The sequence below is a fragment of the Saccopteryx leptura genome, chromosome 10 (assembly GCF_036850995.1).
Source record: "Saccopteryx leptura isolate mSacLep1 chromosome 10, mSacLep1_pri_phased_curated, whole genome shotgun sequence".
NCBI classification, from domain to species: domain Eukaryota; kingdom Metazoa; phylum Chordata; class Mammalia; order Chiroptera; family Emballonuridae; genus Saccopteryx; species Saccopteryx leptura.
In genome coordinates this window covers 76331631-76344364 of record NC_089512.1, presented here as the reverse complement: position 1 = coordinate 76344364, position 12734 = coordinate 76331631, and the positions used below count along the sequence as shown (strand labels likewise).

Genomic DNA, 12734 nt, shown 5'->3' with positions numbered 1-12734 from the left:
GGGCAAAAACAAAAATACAACCTGCTATTACCTTAGATGTTTATTTGTTTGCTTGTTATTGCCTGTGTTCTTCACTAGAATGTACACTTGAGGAGGGGAAGACTTGACCTATATTATTCATGGATATAGCCCCAGCATTAGTTGGAAATAAATAGAGTACCTATTCCCAAAACACTTGTTGAGAGAATGCAAGTGCTGACCCCTTAAATTAGTCACTGACATCTAAATGTGAAAGGAACCACTCAGGAAAGATACCCTGTTTCCATTTAAACCATTGCAAGGCCCAGTACACAGAAAACATTTTTATTTCTATTGAGAAAGAAAGTACCATTAAGAAGATGACACACAAGGCAAGGAATTGGAGGCCATAACTTCCTTTTTCTGACTTTCCCTGACTTGATGTGGGGGAGATTTAATGGAACTGCATTTCTACAAATAATTAGGTTAATAAGCAGAGCCCATTCTGAATTGTACCATTAGGAAAAATAATGTATTTCACAGAGGAAAAATGTTATAGAATGTAATTGTGTTTGGCTCCCTCTTTTTTAAAAATCTGGTCTCATTGGATAAGGCGCCATGCAAACTGCTAGGACTACAGCAAGATTTACCAGTTAAGGTATTTTAATTTTTCATCCCTTGGAAAGTGGCAGGAAATAGTTTGATTGTGTTTTTGATTTCCTGACAATAATGAAATCCATACATCATGAAGCTCATAGCTTGTCAAGTAATAATGAACTTGCTACATAATCAAATGCCAAATGGCATCTTTGGTTTCAATTTTGAAAAATATAATTTCAAATAAGTCAGCACAGTATGGGCTGCTAACTCAATTTGCCTTTTCTTCCCTCTGGTACTTAATTCTCAGGGTATGCCTTCTTTAGAGGGTGACTTACACTATCCAACTCCTGGAGACACAGTCATTTTAGTGCGTGTCTTCCACTCATGGACCATGTCCAGCTCTCTTACATCAATTTTCCCAAAGTAATTTGAATACATCTTCCCAGTCTTTGCCATTTTTACATACCAGCACAAGATACTTTCAGGATCTTCCCACCCATCTGAGTGCCACCTGTGCTATTATTTACTTACTATATTTTAGTTAAATTAGTTCACTTTTTAAATGTTAATGTATTTCTTTAGAAAGGAAAATTCATGTTCCTGCTACAGTAGACACAACAGCACTACCAGCCACCAATGGAAGTAATACAAACTGCAATCTGTCGTCAGCCTTCATATTTATTTGTTCATTTGTTACTGCCTGTGTCCTTTGCTGGAATGTGCCCTCCATGAGGCCAACGCCTGATCTATTTTGTTCACTGCTAGAGCTTCAGCATTGTTTATAAACAAGTAGCATATTCCATATACACTTGTTGAGAGACTGCAAGTGCCTACCCTTCCTATCTTTCCTTACATCTAAATTTCAGAGGAGCCATTCAGGAAAGATATTTTATTTCCATTTGAACTATCCCAAAGACCAGAACCCAGAAAGCTTTTTTTGGCCCAGTGAGTTCTAAACAATGCTATTAGATTCTCCCTGGAGTCAGCTGCTTACAGCAGGCATGGAGTCCTGACCTGAGAGGGTGTTGATGGCTTACCAGAACCAAATTCAGACATTTTTCCTTGCCTTGACCGGAAGACCTGAGAAAGAATGGAGAAAAAGTAACTCCTTTATCACACAATGTTGCGTGACTCAACTCAGAGCCTTGGTAATTCCTAACATAATCTCTGTTACCAGCAGAGGTGAGAGCACCGTCCTTTGAAAAACACTGGCTCATGGCAAGAAAAGTCCTCTGCTCTATTTCAAAGGAGCTAGACATATATTTCAGAGATCTTTAATTTGCAAGTACTCCCCTCCTCCATTGCCACACCTTCCTGAGATTGCTCATCAAAAACAGGATTTCAGCCTCTACCCCCACTGGCTTCCCAGAGCAGCAGGGACAATGTGTTGCAAATGTAGGCAATATTGCTTAAAATAAATACAAATGAAAACTTTTGATCATATAGCCTCCTGGCTTTCCACATTAAAATCCCAGGAGAGGATCTCTAGTCTGCTTGAAAACAGTCCACATATTGTAAGGAGATTAATGAATGAAGGATGAGTCAGGGCTGCACACATGCAGACAGATGCATGCCATTTTTTCCAAACAGAAAGTGTATTTAACTCATGAGCACAGCATTCTTTTATGCAAGTAATCCAAATGACCAGGCCCAACAGGGTCCTGACACTAAGGGAAGAGATGACCTTGATAAAGAAGGTGAAGGAAAGTGTGGAACTCCATTACTGGGCTTGTACAATGCAGACCAGCATTTCCAGTGAATGCCAAGTGGTGTTAGTGAAAACAAGATTGGTAAATTTATGGATAAATAAATTTATTTACTGCTGGAAATCTTAAAAGTCAATACACTACTGTGAAAAACTCCCCACGAGAGCGAGATGGAATGTCTTACATTTCTCAACCTTACTTACTCTCTCTGCCCTTATTTTTCTTAGGGTATTCTACACATTAAAGTTCTAAAAGTATGCTCTTGGGACAAGTTGGGTTATGTAATCTACTCCTGGATTTGTGATTGTACCTGGAGACAAAAAGACAAAAGCCCAGTTCCTAGGCACATGATAGGATGAGGTGCTTGTGTTCCTGTCATTGGGAGAAGGGTTGGTGGCAGCACTAGTAGAACTTCTGAGTAATAAGTAATCCATAAAACAGGCTTGAAGGGATGTCAGTTTTGAAATGTATAAATAAAGTACAGCACCAGGTGGATGTAAGATGAGTCACACAGACAAGATTGAGAGGACGAACAGGGCAGGAAAAAGGCTAAGCTTCTCAGACAATGAAAGCAGTTATTAGGATATATGAAAGATAACCCTCCAAAGGGTACTTTTTTGGAGATAATCAAAATCAAGTAGCAACGATGACAGGTGGAGCATACTAATGGGACAAACTGTAAGAAGAAGAGGGGAGGAAAGGAGAAGAAATATAAGCTTCAAAGGAAAGAAATGATGGAGAGGATTCTGAGTAAGTCCAAGCGAGGGAGGGAGAAAGAACGCACATGCACAAACAGGCCAGATAAAGCTGTTGCAGAGGAAACTACCAGATCTTAACTATGACAAAGAAAAAGGTGAAGAAGTGAATCAGGAAAAGTACTGTGGATTTAAATGGAAGATGAGTCGAGGTTCCAAGAAGAATTTATATGGGAAAAATAAAGCAAAGGACAGAAAGAAACAAGAGTGTTGGTAGATTTCAGGCTCTGAGTCTATTTCTTTGGGAAACTATGAAAACAGCAAATACAGGGCAATCATACTCCTTCCACTCCCATGGCAAACATTATAAGTTGATCATGGAACTATTTTCCTCTGAATACACATTTGGCTTCAGAACCCTTCTCAGCATAATACCCTAGGTAGCTACCACCAACTGGTTTGACTTCGTGCTCGTCATGAGTCTTTCATTCCTACTGTATTAAAAAGTCAACCACTCTACCAACCTACCTACCTACCTAATTATCTGCCCTCAGTGGAGTTTTGTAATACATACTCACAGATTGAAGAAAAAAAAATTATATTTGAGCTATAAAAGCAAAATGTTTCAATGTGAGATGATTATTTGTATGGATATAATAATGTACATGTACAGATATGTGCGAATACATATATGAAGTATAGATACTTCAAGTAGGTAGACCCAGGTATTACATATTCATTTGTAATCTGAAACTCTGAACATTTCACAGCACATCAAAGTCAGCTCATCATTTAGCCTGGCGACTGAAACCTTTAAATTCAATAAAATGATATGAATTACATTTTGAGTTAAAAATACCACATATAAAGCAACAACAGCCTGTTAGAATAATCAGAGCCTTTTCCTTCTTTATCTAACTTGTGACACCATATTGGGTCCAATATTTTAAAATATTGGCAGAAACACCAAAAAAGTTTTTTTCCTCCATACATTGCACATTTTTAAAAGCAGATAAAAATAATGCAGCATAATATAATATTGATAATGATAAGATTATGGTGATAGCTGGGGGAAAATTTGAGGTTTCATCAATAATAGAAAAAACTATTCATTTACAGTTTGAAACTAAGTTCTTTTTTTCAAAGATTTTATTTATTTATTTTAGAGAGAAGAGAGAGAGAGAAAGTGTGTGTGTGTGTGTGTGTGTGTGTGTGTGTGAGAGAGAGAGAGAGAGAGACAGAGAGAGAGAGAGAGAGAGAAGTTGAGGAGGAGCAAGAAGTATCAATTCTCATATGTGCCTTTACTGGGCAAGCCCAAGGTTTTGAACCAGCAACCTCAGTGTTCCAGGTCAACACTTTATTCACTGCGCCACCACAGGTCAGGCCAGGAACTAAGTTTTAATAAGGGAGGAAGGGTGGTGTGTGACAAGTGGCACTGGTTTGTCTTTCCTTCTGCAGACACTCATTAATTTCACCCAGCTTCTGAGCATCTGAGGCCCTCGCTTCTTCCTGCAAAGAACCATCTTTGAAGACATAAAATGCCCTCATCTTTTCTCTAGTCTGGGAAACATTCAGTGCTTTCTTTGAACTGTTTTGTGTGAACAGCCTGGTAAGTTATTAGTGTTCTGCTAAATAGCTCATAATGCTGTGGGGTGGAGAGTCACTGAACTGCTGTTTAGAGTTATCCTTTCTATGATTTTTTTCTGAATTAATAATAATAATAACAATAGTAATAAAAAGATTCTCTTTTGTCTAAGATAGCATAAGTGATTTAGAAAAGAAAGAGAGAGACACTGGTTAGGATGAGCAGAGAGCAGTGATCTCTCAAGAATCCTTGAAGCCTCAGAGTCTATGGACCCAAATGAATTTATCATCATGCTTGTGACCTGTTGCAATAGAGTTCTAACTCATCTCCTCCATAGCCCTTCTTTGAGCCCCTCCACTGCAGCCAGAGTGATCTTTTCAAAACACACATCTAATCATGTATCTTCACGCTTTCTTCTTTGTGGCCTGACAAGGCCCTTCACAGTGTGGCCCCTTTCTGCCTCACTGGCAGCTTAGGTATACCTTATTTTCTCACCTCCAGCCTCACTAGCCTTCTTTTGTCTCCTTCTTGTCACAGGGCCTTTGCACAAACTGACTCTTCTTAGAACATTTTTTCCACTTCCAATTTACAAGATTTATAATATTAGTCCAATTTTTATATTGTTCAACTTTTATAATATTAGTCTAATTTTTAAAACACTATTCAACTTTTATAATATTGGTCCAAAGATCTTGTAACTCCTAAAGAAAACCTGTTCCGACTCTTTCTCCACAAACTGGTTCAGGTCTTCTACTACCTCAGTGTTCCTCTCAAAACACACTTTCCTCCTCAGCATTGTAACTCTTGGCAGTTATATACTTTTGTGATTATTTTTCTGATTCCCACACTCAAGTGTGAGCTCTGTAGGACTATTTCAGGGACTATTTTCTCTTCCACCATGCAACAGTACCTTGTACACACACAGTGAGCATTTGACAAATATGTACTGATCTAAGGAGTAATGAAATAGGTCTAATGTAACAGACTGCTTTGCCAATATATTTATAACTGTGGCATATAAATATTTTGAAAAAAATTGTTTATATAATAAACCAAATGTTATTTAGAAAATATAATAAAACAAATCTATATCAAACTCTTCTATACACCATACCAAAGGATGGAAGTTGTAACTCTCTAAAGGTGAATACAATAAAGCTTCTGGAAAAGATTGTTTCTTTAATTTCCTTCTATTCTCTGCTTTAAAGAAAGTTGAACATGTGTTGTGGCTGACAAATAAAAATGTAATCAAGTTATCTTGTTTGAAAAATAAACAAAGTGTATGCCATCTATAACTTCCCAGGGAAAGCAGACCTTTACATTGGAGTTGCCAAAATGGAACCCATGAACCCAACCTTGTGGGCGATGAACAGCGGAGAAACAAAACTTACGTGGGTTTAGAAGCCTCAGCCTGGTCTGTCTGTAGTTTCTCTCCCCCTTCCACTTCCATTGTGCAGTACACAATGCGATTGGGAGCCAAGGATTTGAGGCCTTGGACTTCCATGATCACCACCTGGAAACAACCACACAGAGCCAGGATTACTGCCAAAGCTCATGGTTAGAACTGTCTGCAGTGTTTGAAGACCTCTGGTCCACAGACAGTGTAGCTCATTGCCTCCCAATGAACTAATGAGACAAGGCTCACTAATTCGTATGTTCACCTGGGCCAGACATGTAATGTAGAATGGGCTACTCTTTTCTGTGTGGGTCATAGGATCCGTTCTTATTTCCACAAAAGTCTACTCTTTTCTATTTCTTTAAAAATAGTGTAGCTTTTAATTCAGCACTTGGCAGAGAGACAGGCCCATGAATTTACACTTTCCTTTATAATAATATAAGTGATGATGCAAGTGCTAAGATAAATGGCAAGTAGCATTCAGCATTAGAGTCAGAGACAATAGAGAGTAGTGGGGGATATAGCAAACTGGAGAGCACGCATGCGCACGTGCACACACACACACACACACACACACACACACACCATCTATATAAATGGAGCAGTTGGTACTCAGCTGTAGCCCACTGTTGCCTTGTCTTGCCCCATTCCACTGTTATCAGATACTCTAATTTTTCTACTAGAAAATGAAAATCTGAATCAGAATCAGTCAGAAATCTGATTTTGAAATTTTGATGATAATCCAAAAAAAAAAAAAAAAAAAAAGGAATAATATACATAAACTTTGTGCAGGCCACATTGTTGGGTTAAAACAAAGACATGTCTGTCGCTGTATACTCTCTGTTCTAGGCTAAAGGAAAGGACTGGTGTCTTGATGGATGAAGACATATCATTTAAAGCTCCTGGCACTTCCCACCTCTACCCTCAAACTCAATCACCTGCTGTTACTCTCCTATTCTCTGGTATGCCTGTCACTTCTCAGAGAAAGGGGAGGGGAATGAGGCAAGGCAGAGACACTGATTTAAGAATCTGAAACAAATAACACACATCAGAGATCTATAATGAGTTCTGTACAGTGTGTCCGTAAAGTCATGGTGCACTTTTGACCGGTCACAAGAAAGCAACAAAAGACAATAGAAATGTGAAATCTGCACCAAATAAAAGGAAAACTCTCCCAGTTTCATACCTATTCAGTGCAGTTTGATGTGGGCTCACGCACAGATTTTTGAGGGTTCCTTAGGTAGCTATCCCGTATAGCCTCTACAGACTCGTCACTGACTGATGGCCTACCAGAACGGGGTTTCTCCACCAAACTGCTGGTTTCCTTCAACTGCTTATCCCACCGAGTAATGTTATTCCTATATGGTGGTGCTTCGTTATAAATGTGCCAATATTCACGTTGCACTTTGGTCATGGATTTGAATTTAGTGAGCCATAGAACAAACTGAACTTTCCTCTGTACCGTCCATATCTTGACTGGCATGGCCGTGGGCTGCTCTGCTGTATACACGGTGTTACGTCATCATCTGTGCATGCGCACATGCTGCCACATCATCCTACAGAAACTGGGAGGGTTTTTCTTTTATTTGGTGCAGATTTCACATTTCTATCGTCTTTTGTTGCTCTCCTGTGACCGGTCAAAAGTGCACCATGACTTTACGGTCACACTGTATGTATGTGTGTGTGTGTGTGTGTGTATATATATATATATATATATATATATATATATATATATATCTCTTATATATTATATATATTATATATATTATATATATATTTAAGAAATCAGTTATACTCTATAAGATATAGTGACATTACACAAAGAGAGGATGTGGGTGTGCGAACACATAAACTTCTTTAATGGGCTCTATTTAAGGAAGTACAATAAGCCTGGCATTGAACCAGGATTCACAGGTCACAGTTTGGCTGCTAAATAGCCTGGTGGTTCTCAAACATAGTGCGAATGAAAATCAACAGGGCAAGGGGGGGTGGTGGAGGGGGGGGAGACTCGTTAATCCAGAGACTGCTGGGCTCCACCGCCAGTTGTGGATCAGTAGGTCTGGGGTGGGGACCAGGACTTTATATTTGTAAATATAAATTTGATATCCCTGGTGATAATACTGGGGTACTGCTGATCCAGAGCCATACAGTGGATACCATGGCACTTCTCTTCTGATGTTGGGCTAATCACTTGCCCTTCAAGTCACTCTACTTTTCTTTTCAAACTGCTGAGCCTCAGTTTCCTCATCTTTTAAGTGGGGATATGTGTCCTGTGGCTGTTGTGTGAGCACCAAACAATAATATGTAATTGAAAATTTTTACACTGGGAAGAACTATAGATGAAAAGAAATGGGAGGCACAGGAGAAAAAACACATGTTTTGAAATTTAAAAGATCTGAGTTCAAATCCTGCACCTGGATCTTCATTAACTGTGTAATTATTTGCAAGTTCCTTAACCTCTTGGAGGCTTTGTTTCCACATCTGCAAATGCCTTGAAAGGTTGTTGTGAGGACACCAAGTGAGTAATGGCAGGGTGTGGTCCACGGTGGCATTCTCTAAGTATCTGCGGTTTTTCATCAGCACACTCTCTCTGCCCAAGGCCAGGCCACTCAGTCCCCTAGCCCTCCGTTCTCTTGCTGCAGCTAACTACTCTGGTGTCCTTTCCAGCCAGGTACAGGGGTCCTTGGGTTATGACAGTTTCAACATACAATGTTTCAAGTTTGCTACTCTCATTCCCATGAAGAGAAACTATCTGCTGAGGATCTCATTCAGTTGGAGAAACAGCTGATTGAAGAGGAAGAGATAAAAACCCCAGAATCCAAGAGATTTACTACTAAGGGTTTGGCAGAAGGTTTCTCTATGGTAGAGGATGGGTTGGCAAAATTTCAGGCTGAGGACTCCAGCGATGAGAGATACAGTAAGGTCTACTGAGCTGTTATGGATGCCTTGCAATGCTATAGGCAGATTTTGGAAGAGAAGGAGTCATCAACCTTCCAGACTAGCCTGGAACAATTCTTTAATAAAGTAGACAGGCCTGCAACAGAACCTGTCCTCTCTACATCAGCTGCTTCCCGAGATGAAACACCTGTAGTACAGGTAGAATCATCTCCAGCATCTCCTGCATGCTCCTTAGGCAATCCTGATTCACCTGACCCAGTATCTCCAGCACCTTTTGCAGGTTCTCCTGCCTCCCCAGCTGCCTCCTCCCAATAGGTCACTCTCTCTTGCATTGCAATGCCCCTTCCAGTGTGCAAGCCAACCACAGGAATAAAGGTAAGGGATTATTTTACACTCATTTTTTGTCATTTTTTTGTTACTACAGTACAGTGTACAATGCAGTTTATTTATGTCCTTTTCCTTTTTCTGAGGCTTAGTTGTGTTTTTATATTCTAGATTGTGATTTTACAACTGTGTTAGGATAGATAAATGACTTAGACTAGGGTGTGTTTTGACTAACACCAAAATTTGAGTTATGTCACTATCATGGAAACAGAACTGTGTTGAAACCCGAGGACCCCCTGCAATTCTATAAATTCTGTCTTAACCTGAAAATCTAACCCAGTCCTCCCTAATGAGATGTCAGCCTGCCTCCTTCCTCTCCTCTCTTTGTGTCACCCAAAACATGTTCACAAAAAGATATACAATGACTTTTGCTGGCAGTTTTGGTGTGATGTGCAATTTCATGTTCTAATTAAAAAGTATTCGGGAGCCCTGGGGCATTTTATTCTTTACTTCTACTTACAAGTTGGAGCCTGTGTGAATCACGTACACATGCAAGTGTGTTTGGGGACTCACTCACACCCATATTTCAGATCATCAGCTATATAATATTGAGACTGATAAAGAATCAGAAAATTACAGATTTAAAAGGTTCATGAATATCAATAAACTGCTTTTACCCCTTTCTGTAGAAAGACAAGAGACAGTAGAGAATAAATTGCCACCTCTAACTAGCAATAATCAAATTCAAAGACACCTGAGGAAAAGCGATAGAACCTCAGGCAGCAGTTTTAAAAAAGAAAGAGGAGGATGACGTCAGCGTAATGGCGCGGTAGGAAGCGATACTGATAAATCTCCCCCAAAACTCAACAAGATCTTCAACCAGAAACAGAAAAACCTATCCTTGGAGCCTCCAGATGTTTCGCAATACACCTGAAGGTATGGTCGAGAGAAAAATTGGCTAAATATATAATCAAACCCCGAAGGAAATAGGGAGTAAGAAATGCTCCGCTTTCCTCACTAACCTTAACTGGGTGGCTTTCACTGGGAACTGAGAAAATAGAAACTGAGGCGGATAAAGGGGGTGAATAGATCCAGGCTGTGGCACAAACGGCCGAACCAGGCTGTAGCACAAAGATCCAAGCTGAGGAAAAACTGTTCCTGTCGCAACCCAGGCAATACAAGCTAAGACTCGCGCCAAACCCAGACAAAGAAAGACAAGTGGGGCAGCCATTTTCCCCAATCTCCGGGTCGGCGCGCACAGATAGTGAGTGAGATATTCCTCCCAGCGCCTCGGCTGTGTGCGCCCGTGTTATCCCACGGAGTGGCAGAGTCAGGGGCCTTTGTGTGGGCTGAAAGCGGAATCTCCAGGCTGCCCCAGCACCCTGGGAAAGCCGCGCACGGGGGAGTAAGAACTAATTCCAACACTGGAACTTTTCCGTGCGGGAGGGGGTTTCACTCAGAGGGTGAGGCTGCTGGTCTGATATCCTAGTCTGCGTGCGCAGATAGTGGGTACACATTCTTCCAAGTGCCTCAGCAGTGTGCGCACGTGTTATCCCACAGAGGGGTAGAGCCAGGGGCCTTTGTATGGGCCAAAAGCAGAATCTCAAGCCACCCCAGCGCCCTGAGGGAGCCGAGCACGGGGAGAGAGCGAGAGCCAATTCCAACGCTGGAACTTTTCTGTGCAGGCAGGGGTTTTACTAAGAGGGTGAGACTGCCGGACTGATATCCTGGTCTGCGCGCGCAGATAGTGAGCGAGAGTTTCCTCCAAGCGCCCCAGGAGTGGGTAACCACCCATTGTACCAGACAGAGTGGCAGAGCCAGAGGTCTTTGAGTGGGCAGAAGCCCCGCCTGATTATGCTAGCAGCTCTGACTGACTAAGCCTCACCCAGAGCCCTGTGCTGAATGGGAATAGAGTGGGGAGTGGACAGCTCTTTGAGCCTCTAACTATCCAGGCAGAGGCAGCAGCAACCCCATAGCTAGATTATCAGGCTACTAATTGAGGAAGAAAAGACTAGGAGAGAGGCTCCAGGAACATGGACTCTCTCACTGTCGGAGCCTATAAATGCTAATGAGTCTCGACTGCCAACGAGACTGAAGCACAATACATGACATCGCCATAGAGACTTATCAACTGCAAACCTCTACCTGAGCATGACAAAGGGGCAGAACCCGAGGTACAGAGTCACTGACCAGGAAGAGGGAGAGAAAAGAAAAAGCAAGAAGATAACCTCTCAAAATCAAGAATAATATGCAGACTTTATAACCTATCCCATTTTATTATATTTGTTCATTTGTTTCTCTTATCTTCATTCTTGATTTTTTTTTCTTTTTTTCCTCCTCCAATTTGGTCGTTTAGCTCTCTGCTGGTCTTACTCTCTCCTCTCCTTGAACTACACTACCCATAAGTGTTACATCTCCCATTATCTTTTCTTTCCTCTTCCTTTCTCTCTATGAGGGTTGCACTCTAAAACCCTTAACTCTCTCTCTCTCTCTCTCCTCTTTTTTCTTCTTTTAGTGGTACCCTCTTGTTTTTTCTCTCTCTCTCTCTTTCTTTTCTCCCTCTATATTAGTTTCTTCCTTTCTCCTTTACGTATCCTCTCATTCAAACCTCAATAATGAACAAATTATCTTATCTGGGACTCAAACATTTGTTTGTGGATTTTGGGGGGGTTTTTCTTCACCTTTTTAACTCACTAGCAGTGCTCCCATCCCTGGCTCTCCATTTTATCTAGTTCTTGTTCCACTAAATACAATAGTAATTTTTTAATTTGTCCCCCCATTTTCCTGATTCCCTCTTATTCCTCTCATCATAACTCTTAGTCAACCAACACCTAAAAGCAAATCATTTTATTCTTGACCCAAATTGTTTCCTTATTTGCTTTTTGTGGGTCCATACCCACTTTTATTTCTCTTGGTTTTTTTTTTTTTTGGTTTTTTTTTTTTGTGTGTGTGTGTGTGTGTGTGTGTGTGTGTGTGTGTGTATTTTTTTCTCCTTTATTACTCCTCCCCAATTCAGGCCCTCCAGTACAGGCATTATTTGTTCTATTTAGTACAGTATAACTCACAGTTCACCAAAAGATTTTCTCAAAAAAGAGGGGAGAGGAGAGGAGAGGAAAAAGGGGGGAAGCAATAATTTTCTTTTTTTAAAAATTTTTTTATTTTATTTTATTTTTCTTTATTTAATTATTTTTTTTAAAAAACTCTTCGATTTTTTATTTTATTTTTTTAACTTTTTATTCTTTATTAAATCTCATTAATACTATAAACAAAACCACCCTCAGATGCGATTAAGGAAGAGAAAATCGAATATCATGGATACAAAAGAAAGAGAGGTGATATAGATAGATGAGAAAAAATCTATGGAGAAAAAATTTAATATATTGGAAACCTTGGAGTTAAACGACAGAGAATTTTAAATAGAAATCCTAAAAATACTCAGAGATATACAAGAAAACACAGAAAGGCAATTTAGAAAGCTCACAAAACAACTCAATGAACACAAAGAATATATTTCCAAGGAAATTGAAACTAAAAAAACAAATCAAACAGAGATGAAAAACTCAATTCACGAG

General features: G+C 40.1%; 1 protein-coding gene across 20 annotated transcripts in view; it reads right to left on the bottom strand.

Moving 5' to 3' along the window:
- Nucleotides 1-12734, bottom strand: part of CADPS (calcium dependent secretion activator) — a 598625-nt gene that overhangs the window by 277133 nt on the left and 308758 nt on the right. For all 20 annotated transcript variants that reach the window (XM_066352056.1, XM_066352057.1, XM_066352051.1 and 17 more), the window contains exon 6: nt 5936-6057. In XM_066352056.1, the coding sequence (XP_066208153.1) occupies nt 5936-6057 (122 nt within the window). The remainder of the gene's footprint in view (nt 1-5935; nt 6058-12734) is intronic.